Consider the following 20802-nt stretch of genomic DNA (forward strand, 5'->3'; position numbering starts at 1 on the left):
TCCTATATCTCATTCCCCTGTCACCTCAAGACTTCTCTCCTTGTAGCTCCTTTCCCCTGGTTCATTACCATCATCAGGCTAACATGCTCAGTATGTTAACCTTAAAACAAAAACAGACTTTTTGATACTATACTCCTCTCCAAAGACCACTCCATTTCATTGTTCCCCTAAAAGTAATGTCTCAAAAGAGCCACACTGTCTCTTGCCCTCTTCGATTCACTGTTTAATTCACTATAATCTGACTTCTACCTTCCACCACTGACTTAAAATTGCCTTTGTCCAAGTCACCTGTGCTCTCCATGTTGCCAAATCCCAAAGGTGCTGGACATAGTTTACTCCTCCCTCCAGATTCTTCCTGCCCCGTCAGCTTGTGTGACACCGTGCTCTACTGGTTTCCTTCTTGCATCACTGGCACTGCTTCCCTTCTCTCCCAGGCTTCTAGATAAGGGAGTTCTGGTGTTGTCCTGGGTTCTCTTCTTTCTCCCTTGTTCTCTCAAGAGGAGCTTATCAGTTTCCATGGATTTAAATATGTTCATTATGCTGATGATTATCTCTATTTTCTCTCCAGCCTGGACCTCTCTCCTCTGAGCTCCAGACTCTCATGTCCAACTGCCTTCTTGTCTCAGAAACATCTCATACTTAATGCACCTAAAATGGAACTCAGTCCCTCGTATTGCCTTTTATCAATAACTGGCATTGCTATTCTGAATCATCCTTGCCCTTTCCCCTGTCACTTAGGTTTCCCTCATTCTATCTGGATTCCAAAATTTATTTTGAATCCACTTCCTTCTCTCCATCTCCACTGGCCACCTGCCTCCACTGTAGTCCAGACCATCCCTTCTTACTTGGACCAGCCTCCTAACCAGCTCCCCACCTCTGTCCTTACACTCTTCACCCCAATTCATTCTGGATACTGTTGTAAGAATAATCACAAATTAAACGATTTCACTTCCCTGTTTAATCATTTCCGTGGCTTCCCAGATTTCCTACTGTGTTGTGCATGATCTGGGCCCTGCCTACTTCTCCAATTTCATGTCACTATCTCTGCACTTACTGTGCTCCAGTGACACTGGTCTGTTTTACTTTCTTTTAACATACCAAAAGCTATTTTCGCATGGACTTGGCAGTTTCTTCTTTGAACGGCTAACTTCTTTTCTTCCTTTAATTGGGTCTTGCTTAAATCCATCTGCTCAAAGATGTCATTCCTTGATTGCCCTAAAAGTAGGTTCTTCCTCTTTTTGTTTGCTTCCTAATACTTGCAATTGTTTTGTCTGTTTACTTCCTTTTCTTCTCCACTGAAAAATTGTAAACTCAGTGAGGAGAGGGACTGGGCCTGACTGCTGTTATACTCCTAGTTCCTGGAACAATGTCTGCCATGTAGCAAGCACTCGTTAAATATTTATAAAACCAGAAGCCCGGTGCACGAAATTCGTCCATAGGGGTGGGGGGGTGTCCCCCTCAGCCCAGCCTGAACCCTCTCCATTCCAGGACCCTTTGGGGGACATCCCTCTCACAATCCTGGACCGCTGGCTCCTAATCGCTCACTTGCCTGCCTGCCTGGTTACCCCTTACTGCCCCCGTCCCCGCTGGCCTAATTGCCCCTCACTACCTCTGTGTGCCGGCCTGATTGCCCCTAACTGCCTAGAAAGAAGGAAAGGGGAAGGAAAAAAGAAATAGGTGGGTAAGGAGAGAGAAAAAAAGAAAAGGAAGGAGGGAGGGGAAAGAAAGGAAAGGAAAGGCAGGGAAAGAAAAAGAAAGAAATCCTTACGGAGAGCTGTTACACTCTTGACTCTGTCTATATCCTTCCTGTGTTGTTCCAGTTATGGCCCCAGCCACCACCAGCATGCTTGCAGTATGTCAGAGGAATTACCTGTCATCCTAAGGTGCCCTTATCTTCCTCAGACCCCCCAGGTTTCTAACACTTGAGGCTCTGGAGCCCATAACAGTCATGCCTGTCATTTTTCATACTTTGGATTCCATTTAATTCTGAAAGTCATCGGCACTCTCACCTTCCTTCCTACCTCCTCACCAGAGGTGCACAGAGAGGACATATCTAGCTCATAATCATATAGCTAGTGAGTGGAGAAAGCCCTTAAATTTCAACTGAGGCCTTTGTGGCAATAAATACTGTTCCTTCTGCCACATGAGGCCATTTATCTATAGTGGTTCCTTAAGTATCAAACAACCAATACTCAGACAGATGGTTGTTAATTTGTCAATTAAGAATTGTCCAAACCTATAGAGAATTTTTATAAGAGTTTATTTGAGTCAACACTAGTGACATATGCCAGGAAGCAAGATCTCAAATGCTTCAGAGAATGACAGTTTCACAGTTTCTTTTATGCACTGAAATTAAGGAGGGAACATAAGGAAGATTACATGAGGGTAGGAGAAAGCAAGGCGATTATTAACGTAGATGCACAGAAACAGTGGACAAAGAGTGCTACAGCAAAGATAAACCTTTTACTAAAAAGTTATGTGCCTGGGGCGTGAATGCTCACCATGACCTTCCCAGTAAGGAATTTATGATGAGATCACCCTATGAGGTGGCTTTTCATAGAACCCCCTTTTTCACCCACAAATTCATATATTGAATCCCATGTAAGCAGTGAACCTCAAGTTCATCCTCTGCTTATTCCACACTTCCTTATGAAACCTGTTCTAATCACCATCATTCTTGCCTGGGCTTTGCAGTAGCCTCTTAACTAGTCTCCCTGCCTCCCCATTTGCCCCTTACAGTCCATTTTCTAACTGGCAGCCAGGTTTATTTAAAAACACACACATGTAAATTGGATTATGCTACTTTCCAGTTTATACTCTACAGTTCTCATTACACTCAAAATAAAACCCAGACTCCTATTCGTGACCTAGAAAGCCCCTCAGTATCTTACCCTGCCCTGCCTGTTTCTGTGGCCTTGGATCCTCCTACTCTGCTCCGCTCCAGCCATACTGGTTTTATAGTTTAACCGCCAAGCCTCAAGCTCTTTCCCCACCTAAACACTGACGTAATTCAAGTATCTCCTCCTCAGAGAGGCCTATCTGACTAGACTATCTAAAATAGAACACCCAATACAAATAAATATACTTTCTCTATATCCCCGTAACCTGCCTTATTTTCTTCATAGTAACTATTCTTTGTTTTTTTGCTTGTTCATTGCCTCTCTCCCCCACTAGCATTTAAGCTTCATGAGGGTAGGTTCTTTGGTTTACCACCTTTTTAAGGATTGTGCCTAGCACCTAGTGAGTACTCATATTGGTGGGGGGAAAATGGGGAGTAAGACTTGTTTTATGGGTTTAATAACAATTTTATTTGGGTAAGGTTTATAACATCTGTTTTTAGGGTTTTGGAAAATTAAACTGTGTAAATGTTGAAAAACCTACTACCTGTATGACTCCATGGACTGAAATGAAGTCTTTTCCCCAATTCTTTTAGAACTCATCAAATTGAAGCTGCTCCAACCAGCGCTGCAGTTGAAGGGTTTAAAGCAAATCTTGTCTTTAAGGAAATTGAGAAGAAGCTTGAAGAGGTAAGTAATATTTTTCTAAAATACTACCAGAGGACCCAGAGGCTAGAGAAGTGCCTATAGATTTCAGGTGCTGCATGAAGTGGTACAGTTGAAAATTTATATCATATTGTCAAGTATTGAATGTATTTTTGATATCTGAGTATCTATTACAGTTTCCCTGTAATTCTGATAAAAGTGCATTTCAGAGATATACAAATTTCCCAATTTGAGTTACATAAAGAATTGTAGTAAATTGCCATTAAGATCGTAACTCTTACCCTAGCTGGTTTGGCTCAGTGGATAGAGCATCAGCCTGCAGACTAAAGGGTCTTGGATTCAATTCCGGTCAAGGACACATGCCTGGGTTGTGGGCTTGATCCCAGTGGATGACGTGCAAGAGGCAGCCAATCAATGATACTCTCTCATCATTGATATTTCTATCTCGCTTTCCCTCTCCCTTCCTCTATGAAATCAATAAAGATATGTTTGAAAAAATGAAAAAAATAAAAATTGTCAGAAGTCAGAGCCATTTAAAAAAAATATCGTAACTCTTTTCTCCATCTTTGTCAGGAAGAAAATAATTATGGATAGAGTTTATATGTAAAGGGATTATAATTTATTTTGGTTTAATTTTATTCTGGGTTAAAAATATTTTACATAGACCCATTCAAAAGAATATTTAAAGTGAACCTTTAAAGTTACCTAATATTAAAACTCTCAAAAAGAAATCTTTTATGCCTGAATTTTTCAAAGTAGTTTTAAATTTGTTTTTTTCTTGTAAAAATGATGCTAATTTTTAAAACAAAATAAAAATTTTAATTTTAGTTTACTAAAATTTTAACAATGGTTGGCATTCTTTCAGACATCACTTTATATAAATATACAGTTTCATATAACTAGGATCATACAATACACGTTGAGTTTAAAACTATACTACATATGCAGGTCTATTTTTATGTACAATAATTAGTTCTTGATAGATAATAATCATACTAAGGTAATCTAACTGTAACTCTATCTCCAAAAAGAAAGTTACTTTCTTCAGGCAAAATAAGATATTTACTTAATTGTTTCAAACCTAAAGCCACTTGGGATTTTATTATTGACTAGTGGCCCAGTGCACGGATTCGTGCACATTGAAAGGAAATTAATTAGAAGAAATATTTTAATACTAGAGACCCGGTGCAATCACCAGTGGGGTCCCTCGGCCTGGCCTGCAGGGATTGGACTGAAACTGGCTCTCTGACATCCCTCAAGGGGTCCTGGATTGAAAGAGAGTGCAGGCCAGGCTGTGGGACCTCACTGGTACATGATCGGGGCCGGGATGGACCGTGGGAGGGCTCCAGGGTGTGTCCGGCCCGTCTTGCCCAGTCCCAATCAGCTGAACCCCAGCAGCTAGCTAACCTACCAGTCAGAAAATCTTCCCCCTGGTGGTCAGTGCGCGTTATAGTGAGTGGTCAAATTTCATATAATACTGGTTTGGTGGTGATGAACTCCTTTAGCTATTTCTTATCTGTGAAGCTCTTTATCTGACCTTCAATTCTGAATGATAGCTTTGCTGGATAAAGTAATCTTGGTTGTAGGTTCTTGACATTCATCACTTTGAATATTTCTTGCCACTCCCTTCTGGCCTGCAAAGTTTCTGTTGAGAAATCAGCTGACAGTCGTATGGGGATTCCCTTGTAGGTAACTGAGTTTCTTTTTCTTGCTGCTTTTAAGATTCTCTCTTTGTCTTTTGCTCTCGGCATTTTAATGATGATGTGTCTTGGTGTGGTTCGTATTTTTGGATTCTTTTTTCATTTTGCTTTTCTGGTTGGGTGTTTTTTGCTTCTTCGCATTTCAAATTGTTGACTTGATTCTTGCAATCCTCTACTCTGCTGTTGGGTGTCTGTATAATATCCTCCATTTCAGTCAGTGTATGCTTAATTTCCAGTTGGTCCCTTATCATAACATTGAGGGTCTGACTAGTTTTCTTGAGGATCTCGCTACATTTATCGGAGGTCTCACCAGTCTTTTCGAGGGTCTTACTAAGTTTATCAGCGGCTTCTAGAAAGTTCTTGAAAAACCTTAAAAGTGCGGTTTTGAACTCTATATCCAGTTGTTTGCTTTCCTCCATTTCTGTCATTTGTGTCCTATTTCTTTGTCTCTGCATTTTTTGTGCTTCCCTATGTTGATGGAGTTGCTTTCTGTGCTAGGTGTCTTATAGGGCCCAGTGGCTCAGCCTCCCCAATTACCTGAGGTGGACACTCTTGGTGCACCCCCTTGTGGGCTGTGGTCCCACTCTTACCACCAGGTATACTGGCTCCTGGATCTTTCAGGAGGTGCTAATCTAGCCTTTGCCTGAGGCTACTCAGCAGGAGCTCAGCTGTGAAGGAATGCAAGTTGCCCTGGGGCCTTGGGCCAGCTGCAACTTTGTTAGGTAATTTTCAGATTGCAAAAGCCTCTGTGCACAGCTTGGGCGGGGCGGGGTCCCAGGGGATCAATTGGGTGGAGCAAACAGTCCATCCTGATCGTCAGTCCTTCCCTAAGAGGCCCCAAGTCTCAGTGTCCAGGTAATCACTGCAAGCACCTCTGAGAGGAAGCTGCCCTCGAGAAGCGAATGATGCCAGACAGGCCAGCCGTGGGCAAACTACGGCCCGCGGGCCGGATCGGGCCCGTTTGAAATGAATAAAACGATTGAAAAAAAGACCGTACCCTTTTATGTAATGATGTTTACTTTGAATTTATATTAGTTCACACAAACACTCCATCCATGCTTTTGTTCCGGCCCTCCGGTCCAGTTTAAGAACCCATTGTGGCCCTCGAGTCAAAAAGTTTGCCCACCCCTGGTCAAGCCTCTCTCCGTATCAGTCAGGGTCCCCAGAAACTCTCCTGGAACTGGAGTTCAGAGCAGTAGGGAGTTTGAGACTCCCTCCCGATTGAAAAAGCCAACCGTGTCCTTAGCCGCCAGCCCACTCCGCATCCGCCTCCGTACCTTTGCACTGAACTTCTGCACCGCAGCTCCTCTGAGTCCCGGCATGCTTTTCTCTTTCCTTCTCGTTGTAGTATTTCCACTCAGCCAGCCTTCTTGTGGTTCTGGATGATGCCCTTTGTGTCTTTTAGTTGTATTTTGAAGTGGTTGTGGGAGGCAGCAATCTCCGGTATTTACCTATGCCGCCATCTTGGTTTCTCGAAAAAAATTTTTTCATGCCACCAACAGAGTAACCCGTAGTATAGTTGCTCCTGCCAAGTTGCCTTTTTTTTTTTTTACTTTATTCTGTTTCAAAATATAAAATAAAAATAACTAGTTTAGAGAGTATCTGGTATGGCTAGATGTCAACCATCGGATACTTCATTATTGGGATTAACAAAGCAGGGCTGTTTTTATTTCACAGTCCTCTTTTAGCTTTGCAAATGTATGCTTCTTGCTCCCATTTTAATTCTTTTCTCTTCCTTCCATGACTTCGCTTGCATGGGCCTTGTCCCTTTGTTTCTTTTCTCCTTCCCACGATTGTCAGTTTCCTAAATGTTTGCAAGACCAGAAAGTGAAAGAAAGTCTTGGAATCTTTTGTCAATTCATGCATTTTCTTCCTTAGCAAAGGAAACCCGGCAAGATATTTTATTTCCACTTTTGTCTTTGTTAGCAATACCCCCTTGCCCTTCTTTGAATTCTCTTAATTTTTTGTTCTGATTATGTTTTCGACAGGACCTACTCCTTGACCTTTTACCTACTCAGAAAGAAGTACTTTACAAGGAGGCACTTAGAACGTTGTTAGTATTAATGATCTCCGGTTTTGCAACAAATGTGTATTTGCTTTCCCCTTTTAACTCTCTCCCTCCCTCTTCAGTTGAAATGTTTTATTGACCACAGGATATAAGACGATCAGATGGTTCTGAAAATTAATCTACATCTGTGTTAAGGAGGTGGGAGGAATTTCTCTCCAAGTGTATAGGTAGAATTTCTAAATGTTGGCTGACGTTATTCATGCTGCTCTAACTTGTTGGTGTCTGTTATTGCTCTCTCTATTCTGGACATTGTGCAAGCAGATGGCATGGTTGCACCTACAAGTAGCCATTTAGGAGATGCCCCAAAGGAAGCGTGACTCTAGAATGGCCCAACACACCAACATTATTAAGCCACTCTTCTAAGTTGTCTCCACAGAACCATGAGGGATAAAATATCTCAAGGAACATGGAGAAGACTTTGGACTTTCTTTTAATTCATTTATGGTGACAAACTGCTTTCATAGTCTAAAGTTTGGAAGTATTGATGTAGTCTACTTTGCAGTATGGTATAGTCAATGGAAAGAGCATTGAATTTGGTGTTAAACCAACCTAGGATTGAGTTCTGGTTGTTCTAGTCTGACCCTGAGGGAACAGAGAGTTTAGTGGGAAGAGAAACATGGAAAAATTTTCCAGGAAAAAATTACTGCGTTAGCCAGAAACCTGGTATATATGCAAAGGGCTAGCACAGTATCCAGCAGAGACAGGAAAGCCTTCCCAGAATATTGAGCATGTGAGCTGAGACTTGGATTGGTGAGATTGGGGTAGGAATGGAGAACAGGAGGACTTGAGTGACCCAGGAAAGGGCATGGGCAAGGGCCTGGGGATACCTGTGTTCCTGGAATTTAAAATGATCAGTATTCTTAGAACATAAAGTCTGAGGGACATTAAAAAGTGTCTGAAAATAACAGATAAATATCCTTCAGATCATGAAGAATCTTGAATAATATGTAAAGACACACTTCATCCTATAGTCTGTGGGGAGCCATTTAAGAAACCCAAACCTGAAAGTGTTAGGTGGGTTATGTAAGGATTAGATGGATTATGTTAGATGAATTACTTGGCGGCTGGATAGAGAATAGTCTGAAAGATTTTTAATCTTTATGAGCCTCAATTCTTCTTTTCTGCTCAATGAGCTAATATTAATACCTGTGCAGCTACTTACAGGATTTTATGAAGATTAAAGAAAAAAGTATATAAAAGCATTTAAAAACTTTGAAGCCCTCCAAAGATTATTATTACTGTTAATATTTTTTTCCTAAAGTTAACTTAAAATAATTTGAGTGAGACCTTATAAGGGAGGCCAAAATAAGAGAATTTCTCTTTCACTTAAAAAAATCTGACAGTCATTTGAGTTTCTTGACATAAGGGAAGTATTGGTAGTTGATTTTAGGACATCACATGCAAGAAATGCCTCCATGACTGTTGAGATAAGTAGGCCTAGACTAAATAATTTTAGAATAGCTTCTTTGGAGTCCTAATAACTATGGTTGATTCTAGATAGGTTCAAGTGTGTTAACTATGTAGAAGAAAAAGATTGACACACCCACTAGGATAGCTAAAATAAAAAAAGACATAAAATGTTGTTGAGGATGTGGAGAAATTGAAACCTTCATCCACTGCCAGTAGGCTTGTAACATGGTGCAGCCACTTTAGAAAAAGAGTGTGGTAGCTCCTAAAGAAGTAAGACATCTTATAAGCCAGCAGTTTGACTTCTAAATATATACCTAAGAGAAATTAGAGCCTATGTCCATACAAAAACTTTTACACTACTTCTCCTTTTTAGCTAGTATTGTTGATAGTAATAGCTGCACAGGAGAAAGAACAATCAGCTGATGAATCACTAAACAAAATGTGCTGCATCCATACAATGGAATATTAGCCACAAGAAAGAAGGAATTACTGTTGCATGTTTCAACCTGGATAGACCTTAGAAACATTATGCTTAGTGAAAGAAGCCAGTCACAAAAGACCATATATTGCATGATTCCATTTATGTGGAAAGACCAGAATAAGCAAATCCACAGAGACAGAAGTAGATAATGGTTGCCAGGGACTAGCAGGAGGGAAGAATCAGTGTGGAGGGGTGATGCTAATGGGTATGGGTTTCTTTTTGAGGTGATGAGAACATTCTAAAGTGAGGTAGTGGTGTTGGTTGTACAACTCTGAATATATTAAAATACCACTAAATTATACTTTAACCCCTAGAGTGCCGGGGAGCGCGATCGCACTCCTCCTGTCTTTCGCCAAAAGTGCCAGGAGCGCTATCAAAGCTTCGAAATGGCGTCCAGTTCTAAGTCTGCTTTTATTAGTGATGATGATATTGCTAAATATGTCAATGTAGTAAAGGTTTCCTTAAGTTTTTGAATAATGTAATTTCATTTACTTGCAATTCATAATTTTTTTCCTAAACTGCTGTAAAATCAGCAAAAATGCCTTGGCAATTTTAGCATAGTTCCTAGGATATTGGTTGGCACTCAAAGGGTTAAAAGGGTAAATTTTATGGTATGTAAATGATATCTCGATAAAGCTGTTATAAAACAAACAAAACACAACAAGAAGGAATAACTTAGATCAGGCTCTCTGCACCTGCATACATAGAAATAGAGGTTAGCATCTGATGTTAGCTTATGTAAATTCTTCAGGGATAATAATTATTTGAGTATTTCAGGCATTTATCATAGTGCTTGAACATAGTAAACACTTAAATCTTTGTTAAAAGAATGAAATGATACCAAAAGGAAGAATCTTGGAAGTAAATTATCATAGGGATATAAGGACAAAATAAAAAAGGTGAGAAATAAAAACTATTAGAAATTATAAGAAAACTAACTAAAAAAGTAGCCAGTTCCAAAATAAATAAAGATTAATATATTTTCTATACATTTGTAGTAACACAGTCATAAAACATAATGGGAAATATATTATTAATAAGAGTAATATGAAATACTTAAGAATCTACCTGACAAGAAATGTATAAAAACCAATGTAAGGAAGAAAAAGGCAAAATATTGCCAAGGGGCATCAAAGAACACTTGAAGATATACCATATTCATGGATGGAAGAACTTAATATTGTAAAAATGCTACTTCTCCCCTAAACAGATCTGTATATTTTATGTAATCCCATTTAAATTTTACAGTGTTATCAGGGCGGGAGTGGGGGTGGGGTAGAATTAACTAAATGATTAAAATGTATATCTAAAGAAGAGGAAAAAGTCCAAAACAAATACAAGAATAGTCAAGAATATTTGGAAGAGAGTAATTGTGTTGGGGATTTACTATACTAAAGAGTAAAGTATATTATAAAGTCATAATAGTGGCACAGAAATAGCAGACAGATCATAGAGGAAAATAACAAAAAGAAAATGCTAACATTTATTGAGCAACTACTCTGTGCTTTATAGGTATTTACAAAATTTAAATTTCATACAACTCTGAGTTATATAACACCACTGTAATTATCTTCATTTCACATCTAAACTGAGATTCAGAGAGGTTTAGTAACTTGCTCAGGGGAATGTAAGGATGCAGTAGAGCAGAAATTTAAACCTATGCTGAATCCAGATGCAGTGTTCTTAAGTAGCAGAGATTAATTCTAGCAACTTAATCTTATACAAATGAGGCTATGCAAAATAATTTAGATCAACAAATGTTACAGCATTGTTATAAGAGCCAGAAGTTAGAACTAATCTAACTATCAAGCAATAGAGTATCAGTTAAATATAATACACTTCTACAATTAAATACTATATGTGGTATTTAAAGTTATGTAGAAGAATATTTAATGATGCAGTAATGAGGATAATGGTATTAAATAGCAAAGTGGATTATAAAACTATATAATATCCCATATGCTAAAATATTTTCTGAGTGATGAAATTATGAATTATTTATATTTTCTTTTTTGCTTATTGATATTTTCTAATTTTTCCACAGTAAAATGTGCTTTCTCTCTAAAGAAAAATAATTGTAATAAAATGATTATTTTATTATTTTATTTTTAAAGTGTGTGAGGTTGTTGTTATTCCTTCACCCTGCTAGTTGGCTTTGCTGTTCCTCTGTTTTCCTCTAGTCCCCTGTGCTTCCCCTTATCCCAATATATTGTCATAGTCGTCATAGAGTATTATCACTCATCCCTCTAACTCCTACTTCTATATTCTTGATGCCCAGAATAATGTCTGGTGCCAATCATTGTTTCAATCAGCAAATGTTGCAGTATGGGAAGATGAAATAGCATGGGGATGAAGGGGAGGGAGGGGGATTGGAACCAAACTACAGAGATATGTATCTGAGATTATTTCTTCAGTTTCATTCTTCATGATCCAAAAGTAAGTTGTAGATGGTACATTATTTGCATAATTTTATATACTAATCCAGAAAATGGGTTGACCCCAAAAGACTTTGATCTCAGAACCATGTACCTTTAATTGTGGGAAACAAACAAAAATGTATGTAAAAGAATTTAACTGAGAAAAAAAAAAGAGGGAGTGGGGATTCATACATTAATGGAGATGCCAGAGTGAATCTTTCAGAAGTTATTGAGACAAACGAAGGCTGTTTCAGTAGAGAATGCTGTCCGGCCACCCCCGTCCTCCTTTTCCTCTCACCAGTTGTGTCCAGAAAGCCATTTTTAATGAAAGGCTTGGCAGCTGAGGGAGCTGTTGCCTGGTTGCTTTTCAGACTTTTCTGGGTAAAAGATCTTAAGGGAGCTTGGGGACTGCCCCTGCTGGCCCAGCTGCTCACGTCATGTATCTATTTAAACACTTAATTCGACTGGGGAAAAAGCCAGAGAAATGAGCTTAATATAACTCCTAGTGTTATTCTTCTTTCCAGGAAGGGGAACAGTTTGTGAAGAAAATCGGCGGAATTTTTGTCTTCAAGGTGAAGGATGGCCCTGGGGGTAAAGAAGCCACCTGGGTGGTGGATGTGAAGAACGGCAAGGGATCAGTGCTTCCCAACTCAGGTCAGTGCAGTAATGGCTGCATTTACAGAACACGTCAGTTCACAGAGGAAAATGGAAGTCTGCTTTGGTGTTCCCAAAAAAGGGCGGCGTTAGGACCTTGTTAAACTAGTGAATCCGTGGGAATCGGAATAGGCCACAGCTGCCTCCTTCCAAAGATTGGAAAACTCTATCACAGAGTTGCCAATCTTAGGCTTTGGAATTAGACAAACTTGGGTTCGGGTCCTGGCCTTGCCACTCACAGATTTGACTTTGAATAAATTATTTGACTTCTGTGAGCCTCAGTTTTGTGATCTGTACCTGGGAATAATAAGTGGTACGGATTTCACAGGTTTGATGGGAGGATTAAGAGAACATCTTAGTAATCTGTAAAGAACATCGTCCATTGTGTGGCTACGTGGCTTGAAAAACCTGTCCGTACTCACTGTCTCCACTTCCTCTCAGCCCAGTCTTTCTTTTTTTTTTTTTTTTTTTACTGTCAACCATTTGTTCTATAGCTTTCCATTTCTTTCATCCCCGTCTTTCTTGAACCCACTCTAGTCAGCTTTTGTTCACTATCCCAGTTATTCTTGTCAAGATGACTGGTGACCACTATGTTGCTAGATTCCCAGCCCTCATGATATTCTTCTTCTTCTAGGCTCTCTTACCTACTGTCTTTTCCTTCTTGGCCTCTTCCTGTTTTCCCCTCATCTCCAAATTTCTAAACATTGGAGTGCTACAAGGCTGAGTTCTACCTATTGGGGATCTCATTTAGTCTCATTCTTTTAAAACAGTCTCTCCACTGATGACTCCCAGATATCATCAGCATGGACTCAGCCACTGAACTTCAAGGTGTATATTGACAAGTTTATACAGTTGCTTAATTGACAAGTTTACTTTGGATATTTAATAGGTATCCCCAAACCAACATGTAGAAGAATGAACTCCTGATCTTCCTCCCACTCCCTTTTAATTACGTACTCCTCCACTGTCTTCCCCATCTCGACAGATTATTGCTCTATCTTACCAGTTCCTCAGTCCAAAAACCTTGAGGCCACCACCGGCTCCTCTTTTTCTCAGACTCCGCAGTCTACTCCATCAGCACGTTCTGTCCTCCTCTACCACTACCACCTTGGTCCAAGCTTCCATCACTTTTTTGCCTGGTCTCCCTGTTTCTAACCTTCCCCCTGCAGATTTCTTCTCCACACACCAGCTTCAATGATCCTTTAAAAACGTAAGTCAGATTGTGACCCTCCTCTGCTCAAAATGGTTCAGTGGCACCACCTGACCTGGCCCCAGCTTTCTCTGTCTGACTACACTCACCCTCCCTTGCTCCAGTCACACTGGCCTTCTTGCTGTTGCTTGAACATGGGGTCCCACTCAGGAGCTCTCTACTTTGTCCCCTCTGCCTGGAATTGTCTTCTCTCAGATGCCCTCATGGCGTGGTCCCTCATTTCCTTTGGACCTTTATCCAAATGTCACCTTCTCAAGAAGCCTTTCCCTAACCACATTTTTAAAATCACACCCCAGCCCTGACCGGTTTGGCTCAGTGGATAGTGTCGGCCTGCAGACTGAAGGGTCCCAGGTTTGATTCTAGTCAAGGGCATGTACCTTTGTTGCAGGCACATCCCCAGTAGGGAGTGTGCAGGAGGCAGCTGATCGATGTTTCTTTCTCATCGATGTTTCTAGCTCTCTATCCCTCTCCCTTCCTCTCTGTAAAAAATCAATAAAAGTATATTTTTTTTAAAAAATCACACCCTATTACCATTCTTCATTTTTCTTTATGGTACTGTCACCATCTGATATACCATATAATATTTTACTATTATTGACTTGCTTACTGCTCATCCTCCCCCTCCCTTTGAATTGCCTAGAATAGTACCTGACACATGGTAGACCCTCAGTAAAATAAATAATTTAAAAATGGACAGCAGAATGAATGAATGGTGCTTAGTAAGCATTCAGTAAGTGGTAGCCGTATTGCACGTTAGGTTTCTCTTGTTGGAGAGAGCCATCACAAGAAGTATGATGGATAAGAACCAGCTTTTCGGAGGGTTTAAAATATCATGCTTTGAACTTTGAAAGTGATTTGACGTATAATCAAGCCATTGGGAATCTGAAAAAAGCTTTTCTAAAATAGAGAAGTGAAAGTCAGAGCTGTGTTTTAGAGGATCGAGCTAGTGCAGTAGACTAGATGAATTGGGAAGAGAGAAATCAGAGGAGAGAGAGCAACTAGGAGGATGCATGTTGTCACTGTCTGTGAGCAGAAAGGGTCGCCTGAGTGTGGGCAGTGAGAAAGGGGGAGGCTGTTACAGGGCCACTGCCAAGGATATTGGGTGAAGTTGGGACCCAGAAGCTGTGTAGAAGCAGGTCTATCAAAGATGGTAGAGTTCATTACTGATGCATTCTTGAGGGTGCTCCTGGAGGACAGGCTGACCTCAGGAGCACAGGTGGAAGGAAGGTTAGCCTTAGCAAGGAGGGAGGGGTCCTCCTTTCTCTGAGAGGGTAGATAAGTATTCCGGGGCGTTTTGAAATAGATAGGAGGTGGGCAGAGCTTCTGGAATAGAGTTTAGAGCTTGGTGACAGGAGAAAATGTGAAGAGCAATGCCACATGCACTGTCAAGGAGTCAGCTAAAGATTAATTGAAGGAAAAGCTGAGCAGGAGGAAGGCCATCCATCTGGAGTGGAAAGGATGGCATTGTTGTGAGAAGCTCCTGGATTATATGTGTAGTCTTTTTTTCTCAAAATGAGTGGATAGAAAATGGCTATATGTTTGACTTCTATGAGCTGCTTCATCTAGATTCTACCTTTTAGAAATAAAAAGAACTTTTGGGAAATAGTGCCTTTTTTTTTTTAATGACTGAATAGTTCTAGATACTATAGGATTATATTCTGATACGCCCAGGCAGATGTTAAGGTGATTTCATTTTTTTTCTGTTTTGTTATTGGTGTTTGTCATGAGAGAGAATATGCTTATGGAAAGCTATTGCATAATCTCAGGAAAACCTTGTTCCTTGCATAAGTACTCTGGCAATGAGCTCTCCTTTCATTAGGTGCCCCATCCCAGACCCGAAGGGATTTTACCCTGGAGCAAGGTAATTTCTGCTGAAACTGACACATGTTGGCAGCCAGGAGTGGTGCTGAAACATGGACTTACTCAGTAAAAGCCACCCCTGGAAATTGCCAGCTCCTTTTACATCAGCCAACAAGTGCCCGTTTGTTAGAGATCAGCTACATTAGAGCATTAATAACCTGTCCTAGTTTGAACTGGCATCTTAGAGAATTGCTAGTACGTTTGGCATGCACATAGTGTTGAGGGATTAACTTACTGTTAACAAAGAATTACTTAAATGTATTTCATTTGCTTATTTTGTAAGAGTTTGGTAATAATTATACTTTAGACTTTGTGCATTTTCCATAATTTTTTTTCCTGCCTATGTGCCCATGAATTCTCCTCTTCTTTGAAGCAACTCACATAGCATATCTTCAGGAAACCAAGTTTGATTAATCTGACATGACACATTATTCTTTCATTCCTTTATTCTGCGCTGTGAGCACTTAGTGGAGTTGTCAGTTCTGCCCTTTTGTGGGGAACGTGATATAGAAAGCCTCAGCATCTCCCTTCCCCACGGGATAGTAGACAGAGCTTAGCCTGGGTTCAAACCTTGGCTCTGTCACTTATTAGGTGTCTATCTTCCCTGAGTCCAATCACCTCATTGAGAAAATGGTGAGAATAATTTCTACTTATGGAACTGTTGTGAGGATTAAATGAGATAGGGTGCATAAAGCACGATAGCTTAGTAAGTGCTCAGTAAATCATTGCTTCCTTCCCAGCCCAGATATTAAACATTAATATTGATCAAACACATTAGACTTCTCTAAGACTCTGTGGGGAACTAGAACGCATGGGATCCATCAGATGCTGATGATTTGGTGAAGTTCCCAATTAAAACTGAGCTGTTGAATGGATTTGTATCCTTATAACAAGAGGGAGCATAAAGCCGAAGAGAGGAGAATATGGGCTTCAGCTGCAGGAATCTGCTTTCACACCTGGCCCAGCTGCTTATAACTGGAGCAAGTCATTTGACCTCTCTGACCCTCATAGAGTTGTAACGATCAACTGAGTTATGTACGTGAAATGCTTGGCATAGCAAGAGCTCAATAAATGCTGATATTGCATCAGCAGCAGTAGTAGCAGCAGCAGCAGACTTCACTTCCTAAAGCCACCTTGCACTGACTAAGAGTCCTTTCTTGGAATACTGTGATCAAGTCCAACTATAAAAGTCCAACTATCTCAATTTGATAGTTTTTCTCTCTTCTCGTTGATGTTATATAGCTACAAGAGAATTGGATTTTCAAGATTGTCAATTCTTTCATTTTCAAGGCTTCATACCTTTTTCCAGTAATAAGGGAAACTTTTGTAGAGGCAGAGATGGAATGGCTATTGAATCTCATTCTTGTTAGGGGCTATCGCTGAGTTGTAAGATATATAATAAAAACTTTTTATTTCAATCTTGTTTTAGTTATTTAATAATACAGGCATGGTATAATTTAACAGTTTATCCCTGTCTTCATCTGTTGGGGCTGCTATAACAAACATACCCACAGACTGGGTGGCTTATAAACAACAGAAATTTATTTCTCACAGTTCTGGAGGTTGGAAGTATAAGATCAAGGTGCCTAGTCATGTTTGGTGAGGGCCATCTTCCTGGTTCATAGCCAGTGCCCTCTAGCTGTGGGCTCACATGGTGAAAGGGGTTTGGGGTCTCTTTTATAAGGTACTAATCCCATCCATTAGGGCTCCACCCTCATAACCCCAAAGTCCCTGCCTGCTAATAGCAGTGGGCATTAGGATTCCTACCATATGAGTTTCGGAGGGGTGGGGGAGGCACAAACACAGTGGTTCTCAACCTTCTGGTCCTTTAAATACAGTTCTTCATGTTGTGACCCAACCATAAAATTATTTTCGTTGCTACTGTTATGAATCGTAATGTAAGTACCTGATATGCAGGATGGTCTTAGGCAACCCCTGTGAAAGGGTCATTCGACTGCCAAAGGGGTCGCGACCCACAGGTTGAGAACCACTGGTTTAGAACATAGCAACCCCTATCTCTGTTATTGAGGTATAGATTATCTGATTCATTTTGGGCCATAATTTGATAGTAATTTGAATTCTAAATTATTTATACTACAAGAAATTTATTGATTGCCTTTTATGTATTAAGTACTCTTCAAGGGCCTAGAATTGTAGCAGTGAACAAACTGACAAGGGCTCTGCCCCCATGAAGTTTCATTCTAGTGGACAAGTACAGACAGAAAACATATATAAAAATACATACGGTAGTTTTAGATAAGTGCAATGAAGAAAAATAAAACAGAATTGTGAGACAGAAAGTGACTTGGTTTCTAGGAGAGGCCAACTTTAACTTGAGGAGGAGTACTATTGTTATATTGATTGCCTAAAATACTGCCGATAAGTTGGATTTTGGGGGGAATTTCTCCTTTTGTACCTGAAACCTCTCATTTGTCTACAGTCGACCTGGCTGATTTAACAAATAAGATATTAGAGTCTTTGTTGTACAGCTATTTTTTCATGAAACCTTAATGATATTAAAATTAATATTTTTAAAACTTTGTATAAGTAATATTTACTCAGTGTAAAAAAAAATCAGAAAAGATAGAGAAAATGAAAAAAAATTACTCTCCTGTAATTCCATCATCTACTTTGGGGGTTGAAAAGCTGTGGCTTATGGGCCAAGTCCAACCTGAAGTGTACAACTTGATAGATGTTAACAAATGAATGTATAACATACGAATGAATGTATGTCCCAGATCAAGATGCAGAATGTTGCCAGCATCCAGAAACCTCCCTCACAGCTCCTTCCATCACAACTCGCTCCTAAAAGGAGCCACGATTCCTAATTCTGTCACTGTAGATGGATTTCATTTATTTTGGGAATTCCTAAGGCCCCAAAATAGAAGCATTGCAAAGGTACATCAACCATGGAATAAATAATTCTGGTGCATTCACATAGTAAAAATGAACTATTGCTATATGCACAAATAATTTAGAATTCAAAATATTATCAAATTATGGCCCAATATTAATGAATCTTACAATGCTGAGCAAAAGAAGCAAGACCTAAAAGAATAAATATTGTGTGGTTCCATTTAAAATATTTTTTACAAATAAAAACTCTTACATGTTTACTAGTTTATAGGAAACTAGGAAAAATCTAAGAGATGAAACCAACAACGATATATTAGCAGAAATACATTTTCTGCGTTTAGTATTCTTGAGAATGTCAGTACACTAGCCATTAAAAGTCCTTAAAAAAACTCACAAAAAACTTAACATATCTGGATGTTTTTAGAATACCTGTTGAACAAATGATTGTTTACACCAGTGGTCGGCAAACTGCGGCTCATGAGCCACATGCGGCTCTTTGGCCGCTTGAGTGTGGCTCCTAAGCCTTAGGAGTACCCTAATTAAGTTAATAACAATGTACCTACCTATATAGTTTAAGTTTAAAAGATTTGGCTCTCAAAAGAAATTTCAATCGTTGTACTGATATTTGGCTCTGTTGGCTAATGGGTTTGCCGACCACTGGTTTACACTATGCCATCATCTGCGTAGTCAGTTCTCTCTTGTTAAATGTTGTGGTTGCTTGTGACTAATGCCGCATTTTACCAGGCTGCCACGAAGTGCCCATTTCCCCACAGTGCTCTGGTCTGGATGTGATTCTGTTGCAGTCAGTGGCCTTTGACTAAAATGTGTACATAAAATTGAACCCTCCCTTTTTCTCTTTCCTTCTCCTAAATATCCGCTTTAGATAAGAAGGCTGACTGCACGATCACAATGGCTGACTCGGACTTGATGGCTTTAATGACGGGTAAAATGAATCCTCAGTCGGTAAGTCGAATGGCACTTACATCCTTCCAGTGGGTGGGTCTTTTAGCCCATTCCACTTTATCTCCTGTTGCAATATCATGAAGTGCAAAGTGGTCACACCCACAAAACTCAGTGTTCACTTAACAAATGACACACGTGTGGAGCAGACTACGTGCCAGACATGGTCCTGTGTGCTGGGAATGCCCAGACGAATAAGAAATATTTCCCATGCTCAGGGCATCCACAGTTTGGTATAAGACAGATCTGCGAAAGAGTAAGTGCAGCCAAATATCGGAGGTGCCATGCCAGGTTTGTGGCCAGGGAGGGTGGGGGAAGGAGCAGCCTTGGTTGACTTCCTGGGCTCTCAGAGAAAGGCTCACAGGAAGTGACAAGTGAGCTGAGTCCTTGGGGTTCAGAAGTGAACATGCACGCGGGAGAATAGGAGCCATCCAGGTGGAAGGAGGGCGAGGTGTGAACACAGGAGTGACCTTTTACAGTTTGTATCGTTGCCTCATCAGTCCTTCCCGTGTCTCTCAAATTAAGCTCAGATATTATCTCCAAAGACCTCCCTCCAAGTTGTGGGGAGCTGTAGCCAGTTCCTCTTCTGTTCCACTTCCTGGGCTGCTAGCTTAGCACTTGCCACATTATATGAGGTTTTTGTTCTTTTTTAAAATATATTTTTATTGATTTCAGAGAGGAAGGGAGAGGGAGTGAGAGATAGAAACATCAATGATGAGAGAGAATCTTTGATCAGTTGCCTCCTGCATGCCCCCTACTGGGGATTGAGCCCGAAACCCGGGCATGCGCCCTTGACCAGAATTGAACCCAGGACCCTTCAGTCTGCAGGCTGATGGCTCTGTCCACTGAACCAAACCAGCTAGAGTTATATGAGTCTTAATGTGCCTCTCTTCCCCATTAGATTGTGATTATCTTAAAGGAACAAACCTCATCTTATCTTCTTGTCTCCACAATTTATCATTTTATATTCTTTAGTTGCTAGTGGTGAATAGAGCACTTACACAAAGCTTTCCATTAGCCATAGATAATAAAAAGGAAACTCAGATGCTTCTTTCCACTGTAACCTTTCTTTGTTGTTGCCTCAGCCTGATTTGTTTTAGGTCTTCTTCCTGTGGTCCCCTAGTAATTATAGAGATTGGATAAAACAACCAAATGCTTTTTAAAATGCTTTTATCTAAGCAACTAAGCATATTTCAGTTAATGCGCTGACAAACGAGAGATGTACATTTGTGACGTTTCAACTGAATAGATACCACTGGCACTGACATTTCCACCCACCGAGCGTGCTCCAAAAATCTGGACAGAACAGAGGCCACCAGTATAGGAGCTGGCTGTCACCCTCCTTCCCACCCACTGCTCCTCCTCCCACTGTGCACTCACTCCATGCACTTCCTTGGCAGGGTGGTCAGACTTCACACACCAGCCACCCTGAGCTCGCTCACTTTATCTGTTTACCATCCATTTTGGAGAGTGAAGTGTCAGCTTGTTTTTCTTGAGCACCTGTTAGCACCCAAAGGAATTAAAGATAAAAAACCGACAGACCTTTCTACTAATGTGCTAATGGCCTTCCCTCATGCTCCGTAGAGGATCTGACTGGAAACCATTAGCTGCAGTGGAAATTACAGTTTCAGTGTTTGGCTACAGTTGAAACAGAGCAGTGTGCTCTCCAGCAGCAAGCACGTA

The 20802-nt window shown here is 40.4% G+C and overlaps 1 protein-coding gene across 1 annotated transcript in view; it reads left to right on the plus strand.

Moving 5' to 3' along the window:
- SCP2 (sterol carrier protein 2) overlaps positions 1-20802 on the plus strand; it is an 87598-nt gene that overhangs the window by 64834 nt on the left and 1962 nt on the right. The window contains exons 13-15 of the mRNA XM_006768329.2: positions 3434-3527; positions 12104-12233; positions 19043-19122. Of these exons, the coding sequence (XP_006768392.1) occupies positions 3434-3527; positions 12104-12233; positions 19043-19122 (304 nt within the window). The remainder of the gene's footprint in view (positions 1-3433; positions 3528-12103; positions 12234-19042; positions 19123-20802) is intronic.

The sequence above is a fragment of the Myotis davidii genome, unplaced genomic scaffold (assembly GCF_000327345.1).
Source record: "Myotis davidii unplaced genomic scaffold, ASM32734v1 scaffold79, whole genome shotgun sequence".
NCBI lineage: Eukaryota > Metazoa > Chordata > Mammalia > Chiroptera > Vespertilionidae > Myotis > Myotis davidii.